Genomic DNA, 27,708 nt, shown 5'->3' with positions numbered 1-27,708 from the left:
TCCAGCTATCAAAATTACTCTGTTTGATCCTTTCAAACTCCATGTATGTTTGACCAGGTTCTTTCCTTAAATTTCTAAACCTTTGTCTACAGGCTTTAGGTACTAGTTCGTATGCACTTAAGATGGAAATTTTCACCTCCTCATAAGTCCCAGATACCTCCTCTGATAGTGATACAAACATTTCACCAGCTCTGCCTACCAACTTTGTTTGAATCAGTAATATGTCCTGTGGCAATTTCATTTGTTTAGCTACCTTCTCAAATGAAATGAAAAAGGCTTCTACCTCCCTCTCATCAAATTTTGGCAATGTTTGGACATATTTAAATAGATCCCACCAATCCTTCGGCTATGATGCTCATTCTCACTATCCTCATCACTATCCTCAAACTGTACATTTCTCTTTACATCCACCAATATTAACTGATAGTCACGTTTCATGGCCATTTTCTGAAGTTCAAAATCTCTCTCTTTTTCTTTTTCCCTGAACTGTACCTCCCTTTCTCTCACTTTTTCTTCTGCTAGGGCTATTCTTTCTTTTTTCCCTTTTTTCTCTCCTTTTCTTTTTCTCTGATCTGTACCTCCCTTTCTCTTTCTTTTTGCTCTGCTCGGGCTATTCTTTTTTCCCCCCTTTCTTCGTGTTCAAGCTGCTTTAGTTCTTTTTCATGTTCAAGCTGCTTGACCTGCAATTGAATTCTTGCCATTTCCAATGATTCTGGCTGTGTATCAGGCAATTTTAAATGCTCACCTATCACCGCAATTACCTCTTTTCGTATTTTGTCCGGCAATGTTAACTGCAATGTTTTTGCCAAATCTAAAAGCCTTTTTTTCAGTATCCGTTTGTAATGTACTGCATGTGACCTTCTCCACCACCAAAAACCTCTGAGCCTCTGAAAGAGCTATTGTTCATAACACACTCCCTACTTAAACTGGAATACACCACCTGAAAAGCAAACACAAATATGCTCACCCCTCACTGTCTTTCATTTCATTAAGCCAACCCAATCACAAAAGATAGACTTTTATCCCACGAGCCCCCAATTTGTTATGGGCCAGCGTTTAGAAAACTCCAATGTATATCATGGAGTTCACCTGACCTACAACTGTTGATTGATTTTGTTTATGAGGGGCACAATGGTCTGCCTTTCAGGTGTTATTCAACAGAGGCCTTAAGCACTTTTAATCAAAAACAAAGTTTATTCTATGAATTTAGGTAACATTTTTATAAACACACACAGTAAGCATTTTTATCAACTACTAACATAAATACCCCACACAGATACAGTAGTCTATATATAACCCTTAATAAATTCCCCCTTTAGCTGTTCCAATTTAATAACAAGATCCCAGAAACCAGAAACCCCTTTTCAAAGGCATGGCCCGGCACATAGCACTCAAGACCTGGTATAGATGCTCCTGTTTCCTTTCCAAAACACCAGGTTGAATTTCTTCCAGTAAACAGTTATTTCTTTTCAAGTTATCAAGCAGTCTGGAAACAGCTTTCAAAATGCATATAGAGAAAAAACCTTCTTTCAACATGTACAGAACAAAACCAGTTAACACTCAAAGCGAAAGTAAAGCCAGAGCCACTGCCCAGCTCCTCCCACACAATGACAACACTGAAGCCATGTGATAAGACAAAACATTTCTTAAAGGGACACTCCCATGACAGAAATGCTCACGTTAACTACAATTGCCAATTCCCTATTAGCAATACTCTTCAGCCACACGGCCAGAGGCCTAAGCAGTCGGTGAGGTTTATGGATGGTCGGTGGGACAGATGGGCAGGGACAAGGGTTGTGGCCGGAACGGGTGCACACATCCAGGGTTTGGTATGGTGGAGCCACGTGCGGTTGCCCCCACCCAGCAGTCACACCTCCCCCCTACCATGGCAGCCCACCCCAGTCGAGGTGACCCACCCAAACCCATGCCAATTCCTGCCAAGTAGTGGGGTGGCATGCCCAGTGCCCCCGGACTCTTTGTCTGTGAGCAAGGATAGCTAATCACCTCCTTGGCTCCCTGCAGAAGCCCTTCCACCAGGTCCATGTTTTTAAAAAGTAGAATTAATCGGCACCAGCATGACCTCTTGCTGAGGAGGCCAGGAACCACGGAAGGCTGTTGGAAATGGAGTGGCTCCCGTTATTTGTATGGAAATAGTGCTTAAGTGGTGATAATTGGTTTCTTGCCGCGCTTCGGCGGGATCCCGATTTCACCTACGAGAGTGGGCTGGTTGCATTGCAAAGTGTTTGGCGCCTGGTACGGTTCTTGTTTTCCGCTATTCACCAGCCTCATTGTGCTCGAGCGAGAGCACACTGAGGCCGGAGAATTGTGCCCTCAGAGAGTGGAGGTTGATCCGCCAACTAGAAGGGAGGTCTAAATTGACTTCTACTCTCTCTCCTATCCAGAGCAGTCCAGACTTCCACCTGCTCTAATCGACCATGGATTCCATACCTGGAGAGATACAGGCATTTGTAGGGAGACGTGTTCAGAAATGCTTCCCTGTCAACCATTGAGCAGTATGTCAGCTATTTTGCATCCAAAGACAATCCATTTTTAAGAAATTACAGCTTAGAAATTTTATCCTTTACAAGAATTCCCTGCATCTTGATTCCTCAATTTCCCCGCTGGAATGAATCCTGAATTCTGTGGAGCCTAAACAATTGATGAGCAGGTTCAATGATGTTTTGAATTCCAGAGCCTGCATCACTATGTATAGTGCCTTGCAGGCATGGGAAAATGACTTAGCTATCAAGATTGATGAGGCGGCATGGGGTAACATTTTGGACTATGCAGGTAAAATTTTAATTTGCAATAAGATGAAGAAGACCCAGTTCAGGATAGCACACGCATTCATATTACACCTCATCTTTGATGCTGATTTTTTATCCTTTATCATATATTATAGAATTAACAGTGCAGAAGGAGCCCATTTGGCCCATCAAATCTGCACTGGCTCTTAGGAAAGTGCACCCCACTTAAGCCCACGCCTCCACCCTATCCCCGTAACCCCATTTGGACACTAAGGGCAATTTATCATGGCCATTCCATCTAACCTGCACATCTTTGGACTGTGGGAGGAAACCGGAGCACCCGGAAGAAAGCCACGCAAACATGGGGAGAACATGCAGACTCCGCACTGAGTTCCAGCGACCCAAGCCGGGAATCGAACCTGGGGCCCTGGAGCGGTGAAGCAACTGTGCTAACCACTGTGCTGTTGTGCTGCCCTAATGTGCCTTAAGTGCTAGGTAGTCGAGATTTACATTGTCTATGGGCCTGTGCGAAGATTTAACCCTATTAGACAGGTGTGGTCAGGAAACTGGAGAGGATTTTTAAATAGAGCCTTAGAGGCTAATCCTCTGGGCGCGATTCTCCCAAAACGGGAGAAATCGTAAGGCTGGCGTCAAACCCGGGCGGGTTTGACGCCAGCGCGCCCCTTCCCGACCGGGAACCGATTCTGGTCCCCGGTCGGGGCTAGCAGCCCGACGCCGTAAGCTCCGGCATCAAGGGCTTAACGAATTTCGTTAAGCCCGCTTGCCGGAGTTAGCGCCGGCTGACGCATCATATGACGTCAGCCGCGCATGCGCGGATTGGAAGACTCCAACCCGCGCATGCGCGGATGCGTCATCGCGTATTTGCGCGAAACCCGCGCATGCGCGGGCCGGGATGCCCCTCAGCCGCCCCGCGAATGGATACTGCGGGGCGGCGGAAGGAGAAATAGTGCGCGGGCATCGGGCCCGCTGCCCGCCGATCGCGGGCCCATGGCACCCTTGGCACGGCCGTGGTACTGCCGTGCCAATCGGTGCCATGGTTATAAAAAGCGAGTTGTTCCCGCCGTTTTTACGAACGGCCAGACCAGGTGTGTTTGCCGTTCGTAAAAACAGCGTAAAGGGCTGGGACTTCGGCCCATCTATCGGATGTGAATCGCTGCCGGCCGTAAAAAAACGGCGGCAGCGATTCGTGTCGGGAGTTGGGGGGGGGGGAGAATAGCGGGAGGGCGGGAAAAATGTCGGGAAGGCCCTCCCGCTATTCTCCGACCCATCGTGGGGGGCGGAGAATCGCGCCCTCTATGTCTGATTCTGGGTCTGCCAGAGGGGAGAATTGCTGATTCTAATGAAAAAAGGTTATCGGTGTGATTCAGGGGATAAATATCCAAGTCTGCTTTTGGGTGCGTTTAGTGGGGTGTTTCTCAATGGATGCAGCACCAAGAAACACCCCACTGTTCAGCAGAACTTTGCCATTCTTTTTGGTCTCGGGAACTTTCTCCCCACTGAGGCCACATTTAGAGGGATTTCCTGCCGGCAGGGTTGACTGTTCGCAGATCAGGGCACAATTTTGATCAACAGCCCTGATCTTCTCCCCACCTCCCTTTCAGCCTCTTCCCACTTTATCAACCCCTCTCACTCTCCCCAACCTTCTTGTGGTCCCTGGGAACGGTCCCTCACTCCTCCCCCTTCTAATTGTCAAGGCCTTCCAGGTTCGAACTCTGGCAGTACCAAATTGATACCCAGGCACCCTGACATTGCTAGCCTGACACCTTGGCAAATCCTTGGTGGCATTGCCAGGATGCCAGGCTAGCAGTGCTAAGGTGCCCAGATGCCAGTGGAGTACCAGAGTACCGCTTTGCCCTGTCGCCGACCGCCTGGGGCTCTTCAATAGACTCTGAACCCCCCTCCCCGAGCTGCCGTTACGCTTGTTCCACGTTTGTGAGGACCAGTACTAAACAACGCCTTGGTGAGGTCTCACAGGTGTGGCCGTTGACTCTGGATGTCGGGTGAGTCTGGCGTCTGGGTATTCAAATGAGTACCTATAGTTCATTTAAATATGCTTATCTGGATCTTGCCCAGTGTGAGCATGATCCAGATCTCGCTGGGGGGAGATGTCGGGTGAACCGTGATCGGCCTGGCGCTGAATCATGCCCACTATAATATTTTGACCGTTGCTACTCGTAAGAATATAAAATGCTCCTGAATTAGAGGCAAATATCCTTCTCTCCAAAACTGGTATAGGCTGATTATGGAATAAACCCCATGGAGTTTCTTGACCTTTGTCCTCCACTCTAAATCCGATGCATTCCTTAAAGTATGAGACCCCTATCTTAAGTTCATAGGCTCCACTTTGGGCTTTCCATGAGCGAATTCACCTCATTTCAAATCAATTTAATTCATCTCAAGTTGTTAGTCTGAATCACAATTCTTTGGGATGCGTGGTCTGTATTCTCTTTCTGTATTAATATGATCTTGCCCTCTTTTCCCCACTCACTGTGTTAGCTTGTTGCTGGATTGGTCTGGCATTTAATCTGTAGGCTCTGGTCCTTCAAATGTCTTGTTCCAAACCTCTTCTGTACTGTTTTGCTTGTATTCATGCTGGCAGTAACTCTTGTTCGATCTGTACATGTTTTGCACCAATTTTTCTGTTATTTGTTGTGTTTATTGTTAAAAAAAGGGAAAAACTAATGAAAAATATTTTTTAAAAAGGGAATTGATAAGCACCTGATGAGAACATAAAACTGCAGGGATATTGTGTGGCATGGTAGCACAGTGGTTAGCACTGCTGCCTCACAGTGCCAGGGATCCAGGTTTGTTTCCTGGATTGGGTCTGTAATGAACTCCAATTGGCTTTATTGGTTGGCCAATTGGAGTATGAGCTCCCTCAATGATAGCTCATTCAGGGGGCCCATATAATCACCTGTGTAGGCTTTGTGAGCCAGTCTTAAGTTGACTGGACTGCTAGCAGCACTGTTTGTAGCTGCTCCTGTAATATCGTTATTGTAAATAAATATTGGTGTGGTGACAGAACTCCTGCCTCCCGTGGATTACTACAGTGGTGACGAGGATGGAATATAAAGTAGGTGAGTCAGGCTTACACCCATTAGAAGACAGAGTAAGGGCAATAAAAGAAGCCCCAGCTCCCACCACGGTCCAGGAGTTACAATCATTTCTAGGGTTGGTAACCTATTATGGAAAATTTATTGAAAATAGGGCGTCCATCCTAGAACCCCTCCACCAGCTACTAAAAAAGGGACAAGAATGGAAATGGTCCACCCGCCAAAACCGAGCATTTAGGGACATTAAGGAACAGCTGTCATCCGAAAGTGTCCTAGAGCATTATGACCCAAGGAAGGAGTTGGTGGTCACTTGTGATGCATCCCCCTACGGGGTAGGAGCCGTCTTAGCCCATAGATGAAGGAATGGGGAAGAACGGCCAATAGCCTATGCTTCGAGGACCTTGGCAATGGCTGAGAGGAAATACGCCCAAATCGAGAAGGAAGGACTGGCGGTGATATTTGCAGTAAAAAAATTTCACCAGTATCTGTACGGGCGGAAATTCACCATAGTGACGGACAATAAGCCGTTATTAGGGTTATTAAAAGAAGACAAGTCAATACCCCCGATTGCATCAGCTAGAATCCAACGCTGGGCGTTGCTACTGGCGGCGGATAGATACGTTCTGGAGCACAGACCGGGAATGCGAGTAGCACATGCAGATGCTTTGAGCAGACTTCCCCTCCCGGACACTCCGCCGCAAATACCAAAAGTAGAGGAGACAGTAATGACTCTAAATTTTTTGGACACCATACCAGTAGACGCACAACATATTCGGTCGTGGACGCAAAAAGACCCAGTTTTAGCCAAGATGAAGCATTTACTGCTAACAGGGGAACTGGAAAGACCAGTGGAGCCCCAGATGCACCCATACTGGAGCAGAAGGGACCAAATAACCATAGAAGACGGTATCCTATTGTGGGGAGCCCGGGTAATCGTCCCAGCTCAGGGCCGTCAGGCAATCTTAACTGAGTTACATCACGGACACCCAGGGGTGTCTAAAATGAAGATGCTAGCTCGAAGCTACGTTTGGTGGCCAGGTTTGGACACAGACATAGCAGCCTTGGTACGTCGGTGCTAGGAGTGCCAACGGGGCAAAGAGTGCCACCAGCGGCGCCATTGCACCCGTGAGAATGGCCAGGCAGACCGTGGACCCACCTGCATATTGACCACGCCGGCCCTTTCATGGGCTCAGTGTTTTTGGCGATAGTGGACGCCCACTCCAAATGGTTGGACGTCCACCGGGTAAACACGGCAAGCACAGCATCGACAATTGAAAAGCTCAGGGCCTCGTTTGCAATACATGGACTTCGGGAGGTATTGGTGTCGGACAACGGAATGGCATTCACAAGTGGGGAATTTGGAAAATTCCCGAAGGAAAACGGAGTCCGTCACATCAAAACGGCCCCTTACCATCCAGCGACCAACGGCCTGGCAGAGAGAGCGGTCCAGACACTTAAAGCGGGACTCAAGAAGCAGCCGGCAGCGTCAATAGACACAAAGCTCTCCCACTGGCTGTTTTATTACAGGACCACACCGCATTCCACAACGGGCATACCGCCAGCTGAACCTTTAATGGGAAGGTGGCTGCGAACGAGACTGAGTCTCCTTTTCCCAAATTTAACGGGGAAAGTGGAGAAGCAACAGGAGGCCCAACGCAGGGGGCATGATAATAGTCGGCAGCAGAGACATTTCCAGGTGGGGGCACCGGTTGGGTCAAGAATTATGGGAATGGACCAACGTGGGTCAAAGGCACGGTAGAGTCCCAAGCAGGGCCCATATCCTATGAGGTTTCAATAGGAGGTAAGGTGCTGAAGAAACACCTAGACCAAATAAGGGCAGCGGAACCACACCTGGAGGCAGGTGAAGCAGGACCGCCTCAAGCTGGGATAGCCCAGACGGAAAGGATACCGACACCCCAGCCCCGAGCAATTTCTCCAGACCTCGTCATCCAGTCGTCAGAGTCGGAGATGGACACGCTCGATGAGGCCGCCGCGACACCTCTCCCCAAGGAGGAGGAAGAACAACTTCCAAGGAGGTCGTCAAGGAAAAGACGGGCACCTATAAGGTACACCCCACCCACTTCGGAGAACGACCCGGCGGACGACACAGAGGTGACAGACCCAGACATGAGGAGCAGGAAGAAGCTCAGGGGAATGCCAGCTGGCAGGAATTCCTCGGACCTGGGGGGGGTGTAATGAACTCCAATTGGCTTTATTGGTTGGCCAATTGGAGTATGAGCTCCCTCAATGATAGCTCATTCAGGGGGGCCATATAATCACCTGTGTAGGCTTTGTGAGCCAGTCTTAAGTTGACTGGACTGCTATCAGCACTGTTTGTAGCTGCTCCTGTAATGTCGTTATTGTAAATAAATATTGGTGTGGTGACAGAACTCCTGCCTCCCGTGGATTACTACAGGGTCACTGTGCGGAGTTTTCACGTTCTCCTCATGTCTGCATGGGTTTCCTCCGGGTGCTCCAGTTTCCTCCCACAAGTCCCGAAAGTCGTTCTTGTTAGCTGAATTGGACATTCTGAAATGTCCCTCTGTGTACCCAATCAGGCGCCAGAGTGTGGCCACTAGGGAATTTTCCACAGTAACAGCATGCAGTGCTAATGTAAGCCTATTTGTGACACTAATAAAGATTTATTATTAAAAAGGAGGAGAATGGGACTAGCTGTGTTGCTCTTACAGACAGGCTGAATGGTCTCCTCCTGTTCTGCAGCCATTCTGTGATTCTGTGGAAACCAGACAAGGTTCATAGCAAGGTGAAGGAAGTGGACAATGTAGCTTACCAGTGGTTATTTCATTTTTACAGTGAATACAGAACAGGAGGAACAACATTACCATGGCCTCTAGCAAACTTTAAATTTAAAAATAAAGTAATTTTTCCTCATGAAATAACGGATGTGTGGAACAGAGGCCCAGCTATAGAATAAATACTAATTTTATAAGAGCTGAATCAGTATCTGATAAAGAACAAAAATGAATGGTTATAAGTAGATTACTAGTATCACAAAGCCATGGTCAAAACGGATGTAGAATATAGGGGATACACAGTGATGTATATTACAAAGTTTGACTTGGTTCACCTCTGCAAGGCAGGATTGAACTTTGTATAGTCTACCTCATGAAAATGGAAGGGTTGAGAACAATCTGTGGAAAAGCAAATTGAAATGGAATACATTGTAACTTGGTGATACTGTATTCCAGTGTTTTTCTTCTTTCAGGAGTATGTGCTGCTTTTTTTTCGTACCAGTGTTGATGTAACATTGTTGCGGCCACTAAGCATACTGAAAGAGAAAAGCGTGACCAAGAATACTGGTTATTCTGTTCTCTTGTCCTGAGGGAATAGAGGGTTCCCAGGTGCAAGGCAGAGGAGAAAGGCTGGGCGTGTAGGGGGTTCTTCTCTTCATTAATATCGAGTTTATTTCCTATATGATGGCAGTTTTAATCATTTTAAAGTGTTAGCTAACTGTGCTTTGAAGTAACAGTATTTGGCCCTTCAATCATAAACCAACATTCTTGCATATCCTTGAAGTGGGTTGGAAAGTACTGTCATAGTTGCCATGCTGGAAGCTGATTGTCAAGCAGATAAAGTGCATGGAGCCTAAAGGTCAAAGTAAATGTTCTGCTGAGCTGTGCTAAATGTGAAATATACTCCATCCAAGTGCAGATCAAGGAGGAGGCAGGGAAATTAAAATGAAATATCTAAAAATTGCAAAGTAATTAGTTTGTGAATTGGTGGAAAGGATGTTTAGTTTCACTGTGGCGTAGAGAATAATTCCTTCAGACAAACACATGGGCACACTCAGCGGACGCACTGAAATATGTAGGAGTGATTTGGTAATATAGGCAGTACAGTTAATCAATAAATATTATTTGATTATATTCTGAGGTCATGGCCAGATGAAACCCAATATTCATATTTTGCGTGAGGCTCTTTCAGTTTTATGTAGCTCAGGATGTCGTAGAGAGACAAAGAGTTGCAAAGGTCTATATCTCCAACTGGTAGAACCAGCCATATGTTTTGGTGTGTGTGTGTGTGTATGTGTGTGTGTGAAAGGGAATTGTGGAAAGTTTGTGGTGGGTTGCGCTGACCAGCATGTCAGTTGCGGGGAGCTTCAATTTACTGCTGCCTGCTTAGCAAGGGCTTAAACCCTCAGTTGTCAGTTGCTCAATGGTGGTTACTTGCACGAGGGAGGTGAGTGGGGTCACTATATGTCAACATGGGTCTAAGATGACACACCTAGCAGTGGAAATTTAAGGACCAAATTAAACCATTGTGCTAGATTTGGTGATTTGACATCGATGTCAGGCAGGTGTGCAGTCTTACAGGCACTTTTTATGATTGACCAACTTGTTTTGGGGATGAATGGAAGCTGGTGGAGTAGACTTGTCATGAAGGTGCTGTTATATTTCTCACTCCATTGTGCAAAATTCCTTAAATGTCTGAATGGGTAGGAAGGCCCTGCTGGGGCCATTTTCAGGAAGTGTACCAGTGCCAAGCATTGGTTCATGTGGTTTTAATTCTCAACATACATATGTGACCCCAGAAATTTCATGGGCTTTCTATCTTTCTCCCTTCTATGGCAAAGGATCAGGAATTTTCAGAACCAATCTTTCTGGCCATAACGAATTAAGTATGTCCCCAAAAAGAAGTACTATTCGTTTTTGTTTAGAAAATATTTTATTGAAGCATTTGTAATTTTCACAGTTTAACACATTAACATTTCTTAAACAACCGCTCGTGCCGACACATGCAAAACACCTAAACGAACAAAAAACAGAAAACAACTTCCCCTACTACCCCCGCCTATTCCTTAATTACCCGCAGAAGAAGAATTATTCCTACTGGGCAAACAGAAACTGGATGGATTTCTGACTAGCTTGGTTTGGCATCTCTTACAAGTTCCAATGGATTTCCACCCAGTTGACCCAGTAAAAACAATGACCAAATCAGTATCCTGAACAGTTTCTTGGCTCCACAATGATGGTTAGCTTGGAGATGTATGCTCATTATTATTTGCATCCGACTCTAGTTCTATTCTTGCCTCAGCTCATCCATTCCTGAAACCTTCATAAAAGTCATTGTTATCTCTTGATTACTCTAAAACATTCCTTTTAAAAAAAAATGTATTTTATTCCAAACGTATATGAAAAGTTACAACACATAAACAGTTTGGGAAACTAACTTCCCAACACACAACTACTCAGTTTGTACAAATGTTTCCCCATTTTCACCCTCCCCCTCCCTACTGCCCCCGCCCCACCTTCCCCCCCCCACCACCTGCAATGAACAACCCCTCAAACACGGTCACAAATATCTCCACCTTGCCTCGAAATCTCAGTTGAGCACCTTAACTCGTATTTAATCTTTTCCAGCCAAAGAAAGTCATATAAGTCCTCCAGCCGGGCCGCTACCTCCGATGGCGTTGCTAACCGCCACTCCTATAAAATTAGACATGGGCAGTCAGAGAGGCCTTCCTTCTCTCCATCAGTTCCGGCTTCTCCGATACCCCAAATATTGCCACCAAAGGGTTCGGCTCAACCTCCTCCCCCACTATCCTCGCTAGCGCCGCAAACACTCCCGTCCAGAATCTCTCCAATTTATCACCGCCCCAGAACATATGTGTACGATTCGCTGGTCTGCACCCACATTTCTCATACTTGTCTGCCACCCCTTGAAAGAACCCACTCATTCTTGCCCACGTCATACGTACCCTGTGTATGACCTTGAACTGTATCAGGCTCATCCTTGTGCAAGGAGGTTGCATTTACCCTTTGTACCAGCTTCTCCGAACAGGCGCTGAAATGTGGCGACTAGGGGCTTTTCACAGTAACTTAATTTGAAGCCTACTTGTGACAATAAGCAATTTTCATTTCATTGTAGAGCCTCACTCCATACTCCCCAGTTTATCTCCCCTCCCAGCTCCCCTTCCCACTTCTCCTTAACCTTCACCACCTGCTCACCTCCCTGCTCACCCAGCCACCTGTATATATGTCTCCAATCCTGTCCCCCCCTTCCACATTTGGAAGCAGCAGTCACTCCATCAGGTGTACCTTGGCAATCTGGGGAACTCTTTCCAACCCTTTCTCGCGAAGTCCCTTACCTGCAGGCTCCTCTCAGGAGCTCTACCCTATCCTTCAATTCATCTCAGTAAGAAGTCTTACTTACTTACCAGGTTAAAGTCCAACACCAGCCGTGTTTCAAACATTAGCTTTCGGAGCACCTTCAATTCATCTATACTGGTAAACCCTTCTTCCAGATACAAATCCCTCACCTTAACCACCACCATTTCCCTCCATTTCCTATATGTGCTATCTATCCCCCGGCACGAAACCGTGGTTTTCATACAACGGCATTAACACCGACTTCCCCTCTATCTTAAAGTGCCTCCACATGTGGTTCTAGATTTTCGCCGTGGACTGCACCACCGGGCTCCCTGAGTATCTGCTTGGTGCCATTGGCAACGCTGCAATCACCGTAGCCCTTAAACTGGACCCTCTACAGGATTCCTCCTCCATTCTGACCCATTCTACACCCTCTCCTTCCCACCATTGCCTCACCGTCTCCACATTCACCGCCCAATAGTGACATAGCAGGTTCGGCAATGCCAATCCTTCCTGCTGCCTCTGCCTCTGCCACAGGGTCCTCTTAACCTTTTGGCACCTTCCCTGCCTATACAAAGTCCAAAATAATTGTGCCCAGTTTCCGAAAGAAGGCCTTCGGTATAAAGATCGGGAGTGTCTGGAAATTAACAGGAACCTCGGCGGAATGTTCATCTTCACCACTTGGACCCTCCCTGCCAAATGACAAGTGCCACGTGTCCCACCTCTTGAGGTCCTCCCTCGCCCAGTTTTGTTAAATTCCATTTGTGGAGCATCACCCATTCCCTCACTACCTGGATCCCCAGGTATCTAAACTGGTCGCTAGTCACTTTAAGTGGCATCCCCCCTAAATTGGCTCGCTTACCTAACTCATTCACCAGGAACACTTTGTTTTTCCCTACATTTAACTTATATCCCAAGAACGCCCCAAACTTCCCCAACAAGCCCTTGATCCTCTACATGCTGTCCAATGGATCCAAAACATACAATAGTAGGTTGCCAGCATAGAGCGACACCCTTTGTCCCCTCATAATCCGTTGCCACTCTGCCAACACCCTAAGAGTCATTACCAGAGGCTCTATCGCCAGCGCAAACAGCAGTGGTGACATCAGGCACCACTGCCTTGTTCCCCTGTGTAGTTCAAAGTTCCATCAACCCATGTCATTGGTGCGCACACTCGCCCTCGATGTCACATATAACAGGCGCACCCATGCCACAAACCTCAGCCCAAATACAAATCTTCCCAGGACCTCAAACAGGTATCGCCTCTCTACCCAGTCGAATGCCTCCTCCGCATCCATGGACACCAGTACCTCTGGTACCTGAGCTCCCGATAGGGTCATAATCCCATTTAACAGCCTCCTTATATTAATAGAAAGCTGCCTGACTCTATAAAGACTGTTTGGTCCTCCGTAACCACCCCTGGGTCACAACCTTCCATTCCTTCCTTCACTAACTTAGCTAGTACTTTCACGTCTGTATTTAACAGCGATAATGGCCGATACAACTCACATTCCAACGGGTCTTTTCCCTTTTTAAGTATTAACGTGATCGTTGCCTGTGTCATCCAGCAGCTCCCCCTTCTCCAGCGCCTCATTAAACGCCCCCATTGATGTGGTGCCAGCTCCGTCGCAAATTCAGCCGGGTAGCCACCAGGCCTCGGGGTCTTCCCCGACTTCATGTTCTTATACTGTCCAATATCTCCCCCAGCCCCAGTGGCTCCTCTAGCGCCTTCCTCGTCTCTTCGTCCAACTGTGGAAACTCTAGTTTGTCTAAGAACCGTCCTATGTTCCGCTCTTCAACCCCTGGGTCCACCCTGTACAGCTCCTTATTATAATCCCGAAACATCTTATTTATCTTCCCCGGCTCTGACACCACATCCCCTGCCTCAGTCCGTATCTTCAATATTTACTGGCTATGGCATGTTGCTTTTTGGGCACAGTGTGGCCAGTAGATCGTGCCCGATATTAACCAAACCTTTGCTGCCTGTCTCCAAACTCACATTGAGTCCTATTCAACCACCTTCCCTGTGCTAACAAGCCTTCGTTTGATCCTGCTTCAGCATCAACATATGTACATACAAACATTAGGAGCAGGTGTAGGTCACTTGGCCCTTCGAGCCTGCTCCTCCATTCCATGTAATCATGGCTGATCTGATTGTAACCTGAACTCCACATCCCACCTACCCCCAATAACCTTTCACCCTCTTGCTCATCAACAATCTAACAATCTCCACCTTAAAATTATTCAAAGACTCTGCTTCCACTGCCTTTTGAGCAAGGGATTTGCAAAGACTCACAACTTTATGAAGAAAAACATTCTCCTCCTCTCTGTCTTAAATGGATGTCCCCTTATTTTTACACAGCGACACTTCTCCCACCAAAGGAAACATCCTCTCCGCATTGACCCTGTCAAGACCCCTGAGGATCTTATATGTTTCAATGGAATGCCTTGATTTAAAAATTATCCTCCTATTTTTTTTATTTCTTCCTGCCCTATCCCTGTAATCACATTCAGCTCCCCAACCCAATGAGATACCTGAACTCATTTAATTCAGGCCTCTTGCACATCCCCAATTTGAATTGTGGCATCACTGTTTGCTGTGCCTGGGCCAGAAGCTCTAGAATTCCAACCCTAAACCTCTCCGTCTCTGTACATTGTCGCATCCTTAAAGACATTCCGTTGAACCTCTTTTACCAAGCTTTTGGTCATTTGCTGTATTATCTCAATAGCTCAATATCATATTTTATTTTATAATGCTTCCCTGAAATGTCTTGTGATGTTTTCTTACGAAGACGTCTCATATAAACACATAGTTGATGTAGCAGTTGGTGGCGTAGTGATATTCTTTCTGGACAACTAATGCGGAAACCAGGGTACTGATCTAGGACCTGGGTTCAAATCCCACCATAAAAGATGGTGGAATTTAAATTCAATAAAAATCTGGAAGTAAAATTCGAATAACGACCATTGTCAATTGTCATAAAAAACCCAGCAAGTTCAAGAATGTCCTTTAGTGAATGAACCCTGCCATCCTTACTCCAACTCCAGATCCCCAGCAATGTGGTTTTTAATAATAATGTTTATTGTCACAAGTAGGCTTATATGTTTCACACTGCAATGAAGTTACTGTGAAAAGCCCCTAGTTGCCACATTCCGGCACCTGTTCGGGTACAGAGGGAGAATTCAGAATATCCAATTCATCTAACGTCTTTCGGGACTTGTGGGAGGAAACCGGAGCACCCGGAGAAAACCCACACAAGGATAACGTGCAGACTCCACACAGACAGTGACCCAAATCGTGAATCGAACCTAGGACATTGGAGCTGTGAAGCAATAGTGCTACCCACTGTGCTGCCGTGCTGGTTTAAATGTCCTTAAAATTGGCCGAGCAAACACTCAGGACAAAGACAATTCGGGATGGCAATAAATGCCAGTGATCGTCATGACCCATGAACAAGTAAAAAAACAGGAGCCTTGAACATTATCCTATCCAAAGCACTGCTTTGTTACGCTTGTAATGTTGCTGAGAAGACATTCCAAGTAAATAATCCTTGTGAATATATTGTCATTCTACACAGATGTTTTCATGTTTCTAGACATTTCAAATTCAAAAGCTCTGAAAGACATTTGTGAGGATCAATCAATGTGATGTGGGTGGTACCTGGAGGCGATAATTACTGCCCATCTCTAATTGCCCTGAGAAGGAAGTGGTGTTGAAAAAGTGGCATTGAACCTCCTTCTTGAGTAATGTGTCTTCGTAACAAAGTAGCTAGAAAACATTAGGGCATTAAGGATCAAGCATAGTATGGAGCAGAGGCATGTGTTGGGCTGGCAGTAGGGATGGTTAATCATATTGGAGGCTACAAAAAGCAGTAAAACAATTGTCTCTTTCTAACTTTTGGAGAAAAAATAAAATCCAATTCAAGTGTCGACCTATTAGTTTAGTGCTTTGCCAACTTACCTGAAACTATAAAAGCAAAATACTGCGAATGCTGGAAATCCAAATTAAGAACAAAATAAAAAGCTGGAAAAACTCAACAGGTCAGGCAGCATCTGTGGAGAGAAACAGAGTTAATGTTTCATTAGAAATTCTTGTTACTGTCAGCAACATAAGATGTTCAGCAAAAGTTATTTTTTCAACTTCCATGTGTTTCAAATGTGGGTGGACTGTTTATTATTATTTTTCTAATTTCTACAAATCACAAATGATGTAGTTCAAGGTATTAGAACATATTTAGAACTCTAGGGTTCCATGACATTTTGTGTTTAATCCCCCAGGGGTAAGCTATATGTAAATATTCTGAAATCCAGTTAATATTAGGTGAAGGAACAAGATATATTTGCATGGTTGTACAGTCATGTGAACACCCCATCAGTGGCAGCATTCTTCTGAAAAGCTGTGTTCTGGATGATGCAGTATTAATTATTGTGACACCACTTGTCTTTGGATTGCCATGTTTCCAGTTGACAAAATAGCTACATTTCCGGCCTGAACTATCAGATTGACGTTTCTGATTTTACGTCATTGGAGTTATAGGCGGGGGGGGGGGGGGGGGGGCGCCCACATACTCTGCTGTTTGTCAGCTAAAGCACCTTCATATGTTTGACAGCAGCAGATTACACCTGCATTTGTCTGGGTTGGTATCTAACACAGCTAAAGAATCCTCCTGCTTCTGGGCGAATGGAAGTTGTTGTATATGATGCAGATTAATTTAAGATAGGGTTCACCCTGAACTTTTAGCCCCCCTCCTCGTTCTCACGCAGAGTCTCAGGCCTCTGCTCACCATCTAGATGTGAATCCAGAACTTACATATTTATTCGTGACACTTTGCAGCGTTGGAAGATTTTGGGGAAGTTTCGACTCATTTGCTCAAGCAAGTGACTTCCTGGTGACATTGCTGAGAACCTATAGTGTTAGCGGCGGAGCTGTAACTTACATCACTTGTATATCAGGGGCAAGTGGTTTAGGGTTCTGCTAAATTTGGAGGAAGTTGCACTCATCGAACATCAAGCAAGGCAAACGTATGCGCCCTTCTTCAGATGGGTTATTTTGAACTTTAGACGGAACTATCAAGTTTTGTTCTTTTTTTTGACCACCCACCGAATAATAGTTGTATTATTTCTCGACAGGACGCATGGTCTTTAACTACTGCCGATCACCAGCAGAATTAAAACATGAGCAAGTTTTCCTGGCTGAAATACTTGGCTCTTGCCGCTGCACTATTGGGTGCAACTGTTGACGCCCAAGGTAAAACGAAAATGACTTACGTGCTTCATTCTCTGAAATATATATGTTTTAGCAAATTATTCACATCGTTTGGATTTTCTGTTTGTAAATGACAAGGGTGAATTGTTAAATAGAGCTGTGGCCAGACATTAATTTCGCTTTACAGTTTTTAACATATATCTATATATAATAGAGCCACCGAACGGTACCTCACTCCGATTAATCAAGGAAATGATAGATTGTGACAAGACGAAATTAATTCTTTAAATAGTCCGAATAATCGTAAATTTCTGCCAATTTCCCTGGGGGTTAGAAACATTCTCACTTTACACAGATAATATGACTGTGTGTCTGTGTGTATGTGGGTGGGGGTGGAGGTGGGGTAGTGGGTGAACTTTATCAAATCATTAGTTTCCCTCTTCTCCTATTCTCTTCATTGTTTAGAATGGGGTGAATTTTACTTTTTGCAACAGTGAGAATTTGCACCTTGCTACAATGCAACCAAATGGACAGTTTGTTTGTTCATACATATATATATTTATGAAGTAATTAATGCCTAGAACTTTACTAAATTGCCGCCTTGGCTGATAAATTCTCTTGGTATTTAAGCACCTTTCACATTTAATAAAAGCCTGATTTTTTAAAGTACATCAGTCAATGAAATGTTATTTTGGATATATTGGGACTTAAAACAGTGCGGATAATGATGGCATGAAAAGAAAAATTTAAAGCTTCGGATTGTACTCGGATGATTAGTACATTTTATATTATAGTTTTGGCAGTGGAATTAAGAGATCAAAATTTCATTGGTTTCATTAATCAATTTTGTTTTTTTAAAACTTTAATTTATAAAGATAGATTTTGTAATGCCTGTACTCATGGCTCTTTTCCAAGAGCCATGTTGAATCCAAATCTGTAATATATTTTGGGTGCTTTGTTCTGTGTCTATTCTCTGATTGTGCAGAATCTTCATCATTCTTTAATTGACAAAATGTTCAAGACTGAGCCAATGTTTTGGTTGCAGGGCAGCACATTTTCCCCTCCAAGTCCCTGGGAAATTATGTTACCTTGGTTCAAGTGGACAGGTGCCATTGATCGACAAAGTTTAGTGAAAGATGCAGAATTTTGCACACCTGTAGAATATTTGAAAGGATTTGTTTTATTCTGTTGTTTGCTTCTGATGTTATCTGCTGCTTTCCTAATCTCGGTTTAATTGTTCTGGTAAACGCCCATCTTCCTTGAATTATGCTTTCCATATTGGGGACTTTTGACGATGGTTATTGCTCATACCGCAATGCATTGGGCTTGATATCTGGTCTCCATCCAGTGTATTTAAACACACGGTTTACTGGTTTCAGTTATGAGCAGAAAGAGCACTTCAGAAATATACATTTCTGAACTTTACAAAGGGAAGACATTGGTGTAGCAATGAAAAACTAATAAATGGTTATCTGTTGTCAGTGGAGTTGTTAAATGCAGGCAGTGGTTCAAAAGATAGTTTTCTGTACAAATCATCACCTATTGGGCAGCTAAATTGATCCTTCTTAGACTGATCATTCCTAACAACTAAAATAATGATAAAAGACTTGCATTTATATAGCCCCAAAATGCTTTATACCTAATGAGTACAGCAAGTTGCAACAGTAATTCTAAATTGTGTGGGGCCACGTGCACTTAACTTTTTAATTGGGTCATTAATGTCCATATTGATCCACCCATGAAGATTGCGTGCTCAAACATTAGGATTACCTATATTTCCATTGTGAATAGTGTGAACAGAAGCATGAACGAATGCTTTCCAAAGTAGTGGACATTGGAAAGGGTGGAGGAAAGTGGGGAGAAATATGAGGGCGTGGAAGCGAGGCTGGAGCAAATTATTTTTAGGACGGTGTTGAAGGCAGAGGGAAAGAACGTTTCAGTGAACAGAGCCAATACTATCTCTGTTGCGGTGTATACTTCAGATGGTACTGCTTTGCAATCGATTTTTTAAAACCAATTCCCATGTAAAATAGCATTGATAACTTTGAATACTAAATGATTTATCCTTTAAATAGTGGAACCAAAGTTCCAAATAAAATATTTCTTGATTACGCCATTTTGTGCATTACGAAATACATGGGAACCTCTAAATCCTAGTCATAGTACATGAAGTGACACATTAATTTTTGGCAGAAAGCACTGTGTTTTAGTACTGCTTGTAACAGGCAATGGAAAGTACACACCATCATATGTCAAATAAAATCAATCCCTAGTGTGCCAATTTATAGTTATGGATCAGAACAAAGGAAAAAAGGGAGATTCTCAGGATATCCCAAAGCACTTTACAGCCAATGAAGTACTTTTGGTGTGTAATCACTATTGTAATCCAAGAAACACAGGGGTTTAATTAGGTCCCACAAACAGCAATGAAATAAGTGACTGGATAATATATTTTAGTGATAATTGTTGATATTGGCCAGGACACCTGGGAAAACTCCTATACTCTTTTTCGAACCATATGGTTCTCTCCGTATTTACATTCGTCTTTGAGGAGAAATGGGATTTAATTTTAATTTCTCACTCAAAGCACGGCATCTCTGAGATTCAGTTTTCTCTCCGTATTGCGCTGGAATGCCAGTCTAGATTAAGTGCTCAAGACTCTGGAATATGAATGTTTGTAATTTCTAGTGTTTGAGGGATGAAAAGTTGCAGCATGTTTGAATCTTGTTATTAGAAGCCAAAGCTTGCAAACTTGTACAGTCTGTCTGTATAAGTGATTTTGCCTCCACAAGTGTAAGTGGCTGGCTGGTCTGTGACTGTAGTTTCACCGTTGACAGATGTAGTTGCTGTAACAGGTTGCAAGGTGTACTGTAGCAATAGGTGTGGCTTTAGAATCCACTGGAGGGTGACGTCCTTATATACCCTCAGTTAAGGCAGGAAACTCCAGATTTCAGCTTTGGTCGTTCAGAAGTACAATGGCATCTCACAAATTATTTTCTCAATCTTGGGTGTGAGGGGGATAGGAAAGTTGGATTCTGATGGATTATCATGACGTTATGAACCTAGGAACGGCAAAAGGCCATTCAGCCCCTCAACCATGGTAGCACAGTGGTTAGCACTGTTGCTTCACAGCTCCAGGGTCCTAGGTTCGATTCCCGACTTGGGTCACTGTCTATGCGGAGTCTGCACATTCTCCCCATGTCTGCGAGGGTTTCCTCCGGATGCTCCGGTTTCCTCCCACAAGTCCCGAAAGACGTGCTGTTAGGTAATTTGGACACTCTGAATTCTCCCTCTGTGTACCCAAACAGGTGCCGGAATGTGGCGACTCGACTTTTCACAATAACTTCATTGCAGTGTTAATGTCAGCCTACTTGTGACAATAAAGATTATTATAAAAAAAAGATTATAAAAAATCCTGCTCCAACATTTGATGAGATTGAATGTATCATTGACCTTGCTTAATACACTGGATGTAAGATCATGGTTAGTTATGTAGCATCAAAGTATCATGTCAGAAATTAGGATTTCTTGCACCTTTAAATTCCAAAGTAACCTGATATCCTCTAAGACCTGACATCAGCTAGCACTGCCTTATTTACTGTCAAAAGTAACCAATGTGTGGACAAACCAAAAAAAAGCTGGGGGGGTGGAAGTACTACCACTCCAGATTGATAAATGGAAATCACGTTGTGAGCCATGTGTTATAAACCGGTTGATAATATAGTGTGAAATTTAAGAAAAATTCAATGACAATCCCATGATGTGCCTTAAAATACTCATTCAATGGGAGGACTATATACTGCTGCATTAAAATTATTTTAAAAGTTGGAATGTACTCGAAATAATGTTCATAATCCAGTTTTATTGTGTATCAGATTAGTGCGCCATATAAAATAAAGACAAAACTGAGATGAGTGGCTAAGTCATGCTAATGCAGAAGGTAGTTATTGAACTGTTAAAATATAAATAAAATAAAAAAGATTCATTAAAGTTAGATTCAACTTCAATTTTCCATTCGGTTATCCACCTGATCATCAGGAAAGAGCTACAAGTTCAGGTTTAGTGGGCCTTTACTCAACAACAATGAAGCTGTCACCAAAGACATTTTAAATGAATAATTTGAAGCTTGTTTTCCTCACAATGAGTCAATAGTCTTGAAAATAAAGTGAGCATTGCAAAGATAGAATGGCCTCCTGCAAGTTTTATCCTCAAGTCAGTTCCCAAGCATGAAAGTCATACAGTTTGAGTGGGCAGTAGGCTTTCAGTTCCTTCAGCCCATTGAATGACAGCATTCTCTTGATGCTTTCCAAATAATTCTGAATCCTATCCATATCCATGAAGGTACCACAAGTACTGGTTAACTGTTCCACATGCGTGGACCTTGGCAGAGTGCTCTTTTGGAAGGTCGGTGCAGACTCGATTGGTCGAATGGCCTCCTGTACTTTAGGGATGCTGTGAATTTTATGCCTACTACCTTTCAACAAAGCTTTCCAGCGCATTTCCTATTGTTCTTTCTGATTCATAATTTGTAAATATGATCATGTCTGTTGTTTGCAGACATTAACTAGATAAGGGTCTTCTTAATACTCCAGTAGTTGCCTTATCTGAAAGCAAAGAATGTGATGGACAGGTTGTGTATGTCATAAATTAACTTCAAAAGGCCCACGATACATATATCAAAAATATACCATTAATGTGAAAAACAATGCACACTTTACTGGAAACATTATTACTGCCAAACTTGCTTAAAATACATAAAGACCAGGAGTTTCCCCTGCAGTTGCGCTCACACAATCATGTAATCTCTGCACACAAACCAATTGGGTGGATTAAAGATGGCGGAATTTAGGGAGTGAGTGAGTTACACACATAGCTACAATACCCCCAAGTCTCCTTGATCTTTTATGTCCATCCTTCAAACACTGCCCAAATTAATCTCTGTCCACAAATGTGACCACACCCCTGACTCTCCAATGTGGGGATTCTTAAATTGCACTTGCTGAGGGAGAGTGGTCTTTCAATACAACAACCAGATTTTCAGGCACAGCTGGAAACAAGATAATTCTTCTGGTGTTTCAAAAAATATTTTCACTGCAAGATCTGTTCAATCTTTTTGGTTCATTTCAATAAAGTTATATTGCCAAAGTATCAAGTCACATTAAAAAGCTTCCCCGATTCTAGTTTCTAAACATGCTGTGCCTGATGTTTATGAATGATGATTAAATGGGTTAAAGCTTAAACTGATGTCCTTGAAAAAGGAATATATATTGTATGGGCTTTGAAGCTTTTCGAGGGCTCTGATTGTTTATGTTGGTTTTGTTCCTTTCAAGTTTTATTTAAGTTAAATTCGAAAGAGATTGCGAAGATACTTGGGCATGATTTGATATTATACATTAGGCAAATTAACTTCCATAGTAATGGTGCGCTCAAAGCCCTGCTGCAGATCTTGTGGCGCTTTATGTCAGGCTCTCAGTTTTGTAGTTAACAATAGGAATTATTTTCAATCCAATTGCTTCAGTTTCTTTTCCTGGCTCACTTTTACCTCTCCCCTCCCCCATCTACCCGTTGTCACCTTAACCAGTTTTGTGTGAATAGTTTGTGGTGCCGCAGCTGTCTGCTGCATTGCCTGGTGTAGGCCACATAATCAAACTTGGCCTTTGCGAAAGCCAGTGGCTCACTTCTCCCTAGTGTTTGGTCCTGAAGCTTAATCCCCAGTTTTATGAGCAAACTATAACATGGTTAACCGTCATGTTGTAGGAAAGAGAAGTATGGTACTGTAACAGCTTAATCATAACGGAGTTTTAGTATAGAAGGATTGGCATCCTGTACCAAAAGCTAGTGCATTGAACAAGGTAATTGATAAGGTGTAGGAGTTGTATCCCACGTGCTGTTCCTGTTTGAGTTACAGATAGTAAAGACGACAAGATTTTTAGAAGTGAATTTACACTTAATCAGATTTACAGAGCATCCTGCAACTTAGTAGACACAGTTCCTTATTCTTGTCTTTATTTTCAGAAACTCTTTGTGGTATATGATTTCTTTGTATTTGCTACTGGTGCCTTTCATAATCAGTTGACACGAATTAAGATGTAACAGGACACAATGAACGTCAGAGAATTAATTTTTCTTCAGATGGGGCATTCTGGCAGACAAATCCCCGGGTCAGGATGGACTTCACCCGAAGGACTTGAAAGAAGTGCCTGATGAAATGGTTGCTGCATTGATTTTAATTTTCTAAAATTACCAATATCAGGGGAAGGTTCCATTAGGGTGACACAGAGGGCACTAGTTTGCAATTTGTTCTCGTGTCCGCATGGATTTCCTTCGGGTGCTCTGGTTTGCTCCCACAATCCAAAAATGTCTAGATTAGGTGGATTGGTCATGCTAAATTCCTGGCTTGAAACATAATGCTTTTAAGGAACCAGCACTCCACACATTCACACTGTCAATTACAAGCAGGGTCTCACAACTGGCACAGGCAGTAAACTGGCTCTTATCTATTCTGGCAGGAAGTGTAACAGCCAATTTTGTGACCAGGCTGAAGATTGTACCCGGTGTATGTTGGTCGAACATGTGCTGGAGTTATTTTTCAATTTCAATCTGCTGGCTGGCTCATTTAGGCTGGAAAATGTCATGTTTTATTTCTGGAGTCTCAGCAACCACTTAAGGACATATTTGTGAGCTAAATGGCCGTATGTGTGCCTCCATTTGTGCCTTTGCTGTTTTGCCAGTTCAGTATCAGAAAACAAGATTCAGCCTCTCCAGTCTGCTCCACTATTTGGTTAGTTCATAGCTGAACAATTAGATTTTGGCTGATTGAGATTGGAATATCAGCTTTCTGAAGTGTGTAAAAACTGCTTTGCCAATATTCAAGGCTGTGGTACATTTTCAGAAAACAGTGAAAGAAGGCTTGAAGCAAACTGTCAATTATAGGTGTTACTTTTTGTAGCTGATAAGTGTGGCCATGGCTGATCACGACAAAGGATGTGGTTGAGAAAGGACAAGCTCAGGCCCAGGATTTTGGATGTTGGCCACACATTGTTAGTTTTCTTTCATAATTACTTTTCAGTTTAGTAATTAAATGTAGATGGCAATGAGCCAATCATATTTAACTTTGAACATGTTGAGTTAGAGAATGTTGCTCAGGTGGGGGGAGGGGGGTACAATGAATTGTGAATTATCAAATTATTTATACCGTAACAAGATTTACTAAAACCACAAACTACTTTTCACTGTAAAAGATATTGGATGTGACAAAAGTTAGCAGTGGAAAGCACTCGTCCACTCATTGTGACAGAGTAGGCCTCCCATTTCTACCACTGTCATTACATCCAGCAGAACATGCCGAGAGTGTTCAGTGTTAGCCTGACCAGGGACTACCAACCATATGTGATTGGTGTTTGTCACTCTATTCCCATTGGATGCTGGATTTAATCCCACTATTTGAACACTATTGGCTCCCAAGGCTTACAATGAGGAGGCCTCATCCATTGTCGTGGGGCATGAGAACTCCACTGGATATCAACCCTGTATACAGAGACTGGAAGTTGCTTCTCCATTCACCAGGGCTGTGGGGCACAAACTCAACATCTTTGAACTCAGAAGTGGGAATGCCACCTCCGAGCAAATGCTTACCCCAGCTTTCAGTTGTGCAGAATGAAAATTCCACCCAGGAAAGGCAGGATAAACTCCACCCTCTGGAAATTCAGGATAGACTCCACCCCTGGGAAACTCAGGATAAACTTCACCCTGGGAAATACAGGGTAAACTCCATCCTGGGAAATACAGGATAAACTTCACCCCTGGAAAATCTTTGACAAACTTCACCCTGGTAAATTCGGGATAAACTTCATCCCTGGAAATAACAGGTTTAACTTCACCCTTGGAAATTTGGGATGAACTTCCCCCTGGGAAATACAGAATAAACTCCAGCCTGGAAATTTGGGATGAGCTTCCCCCTGGGAAATACAGAATAAACTCCAGCCTGGGAAATTCAGGATTAACTCCACATCTGGGAAATGCAGGATTAACTCAACCCCTGGGAAATGCAGGGTAAACTTCACCCTGGGAAATGCAGGATAAACTTTATCCCTGGGACATTTTCCTTCCTGGGATTCTGCTATTATCTGTAATTGTTGTGACATTGTGACCTTTACGGTTGTTCAGTAAAGCACCCATCTGCTTTAGGCAGCCATTTTATTTCTATACAGAATGGATGCAGACACTGTTCAAACCAGTCATAGAAGGAAATGGATTTTACTTTGAAACATAATTGCTTCTGATTTATTGGTACTTTACATAAAATAAACTGGCTAAAATAAACCATAAATGACAATTAAACATCCTTCTTCCAAGGCTCTAAATGTGAGGACATTAATTTGATTTATTCTCTGGTTTAATCACAAGTTACAAAGTTGCATGAAAGCTATATCTTATATTGCCAGGTACCTCAAACAATCGATGGAAGCAATTGATCTTTGAATTGTCTAATGCCAAGTAACACACTCAAAGATATTGAAAGGACTCAAATGTGTGACCCAAAATCTGTTAAAAATGATTGAAAGTGATTTTGAAAGAACAAATGTATATTTATTATAAATTAATTAAGAAAGGTTTGCACTTGACCGCCTTGATGATCTTGATCCGGTCGTTGGCTGCTCCTAGTTTGTTATCATCACACCTCTCTTTAAAAGAAAGACCCTTGGCTATTCTGATCCTTGTACACTACGGAACCATTTCCAACCTCCTCTTCAGTCTTTGAGTATGCTGCCACCTCCCGGATTTTTCCCATCTTTCCTGAAACTTCCTCTAATCAGGTTTCTGCCTTGAAACAACCCTTTTAAAGTCACAGATCACCTCCTTTGTGACTGTGACAAAGGTAATCTATTCCTTTTCACCCTTTTAGACTTGTCTGCAGTGTTTGAGATGTTGACCACACCCAATCCTCCTCCATTGGACTGCACTCATGTGGTTTCATTCCTATCTAACCAGTCATAGCCAGAGAATTAGCTGCAATATTTTCTCTTCCTGCTCTCGCACCATTGCATCTGCATCTATCCTTGGTACCGTTACATTTCCCATCGATAACTTCCGCTTGTGACCATGGAGTGATTGGTCACATAAAGGGCTGTTCCTGTTCAAAGTCACAGAAAAGGGCCCTTTTTCCCCAGATCCGGGTGGAATTTTGATGAAAAGGCGTAGGTGAATGTTAGAGGAGTACTTTACCCCTGGGATGGTATGTCTTCTGATCACCGGACCCAGCAGAAAACAGTGAGAGGTTTGGTTGGAAAGTTGAAACAGTCTTGTGCTTCACAGACAGTCTCTTCCAGCATGCAGGCGGGGGAGGGGAAAGCTGTAAGGCCCCAGATACAGGAAATGATGACTTTTATCAAGGAGGAATTCCATAAACAGAGGAAAGAAAAGCATGAGGATCATGCAAAGGCCATTGCAGAAGCAGTGACACCCCTGAACAGTTGGAGCAGATGGCTCCTAGGAGACCTCTGTAAAACATTGAGGGAAAAGGTGGAGGAGCAGGAGAATGCGTTGAGAAGGCAGAACCTGTGAATAGTGGGCCTGCCTGAAGGAGTGGAAGGTGTGAGTGCCATGAGATATGTTTCGAGGATGCTGGCGAGACTGGTGGCAGAAGGGGTGCTAGACAAGGCCCCTGAAGTGGTCCGAGCACATAGGTCTCTGAGGCAAAAGCCTAGTGCTGAGGAGGCCCTGCGGGCGGTGATCGTGAGACTCCATAAATTTGTGGAGAAAGAGAAAATTCTACGGTGGGCCAGGGAGAAGCGTAGCTGCGACTGGGAGGGAAATAACGTACAGATTTATCAGGACATTGGAGTTGGCAAAACGGCGAGCAAGTTTCAACAAGGCAAGGCGGTGCTGTACCGGCGGCAGATCAGGTTTGGGGTGCTCTACTCGGCGAAATTATGGGTGACGTTCGGAGGTCGGGAGTATTATTTCGAGACCCAGAAGCGGCCAAAGACTTCATTAAGGAGCATAAACTGGGGGAGAACTGAATGGACAATATGTGGGAACCGGGGTGCTGGCACTATGTAATGGTCAGGAGCATGTTTGAAATGGGTGTAGGGATTGGGGGATTTTCGCCTTTTTTTGTTGGGGGGGGGGGGGGGGGGTTTCTGTTCAATGTTGAGATTGTAAGGAGTTGTAGAGGTGAAAAGTTTATGTGGGGATGGATGTTCCCATTCCCTCTCCTGTTTTATGGGATTGTTTGTGTTTAACATCTGTTTGTTTGCTTTTGGAGAAGGCTACCAGGAGTTCAGGAGAAGTCCTTGTTTGGGGGAGGGGAAGGGGGGGGGGAAGGGAAAGGCCAGCAGGAGGCCTTCTTCATGGAGCTGAGGAGTGGGGGTTGGGGGGGGAGGGGAAAGAGGGAGGGGAGGTCATTAGGATGTGCCTTTGGGCAGGGCAGCTGCACCAGCAGGTTATGCTGGTGAACAGAAGTGAGGTAGTGGGGGAGAAGGCAAGGAGGGATGGCCAAGGGGAGGGGGGAAAGGGGAAGTTGGAGGGGAAGAAGGGGAAAAGCGGGGGAGGGGGGGTTTCTGCAACGC

The 27,708-nt window shown here is 44.0% G+C and overlaps 1 protein-coding gene across 16 annotated transcripts in view; it reads left to right on the top strand.

Annotated features, from left to right (window-relative positions):
• ptprc (protein tyrosine phosphatase receptor type C) overlaps window positions 1–27,708 on the top strand; it is a 452,107-nt gene that overhangs the window by 204,383 nt on the left and 220,016 nt on the right. For 10 of the 16 annotated variants that reach the window (XM_038794843.1, XM_038794839.1, XM_038794836.1 and 7 more), the window contains one exon: window positions 17,062–17,179. In XM_038794843.1, the coding sequence (XP_038650771.1) occupies window positions 17,107–17,179 (73 nt within the window). In that variant the 5' untranslated portion in view covers window positions 17,062–17,106. Of the gene's footprint in view, window positions 1–16,557; window positions 16,954–17,061; window positions 17,180–27,708 lie in introns of those variants that run through there. The other 6 variants (XM_038794845.1, XM_038794840.1, XM_038794830.1 and 3 more) reach the window with 2 other exon arrangements.

This window comes from Scyliorhinus canicula, chromosome 4 (assembly GCF_902713615.1).
Source record: "Scyliorhinus canicula chromosome 4, sScyCan1.1, whole genome shotgun sequence".
Classification (NCBI taxonomy): domain Eukaryota; kingdom Metazoa; phylum Chordata; class Chondrichthyes; order Carcharhiniformes; family Scyliorhinidae; genus Scyliorhinus; species Scyliorhinus canicula.
The sequence above is the reverse complement of the archived record's forward strand: the minus strand, read 5'-3'. Positions and strand labels throughout refer to the sequence as shown.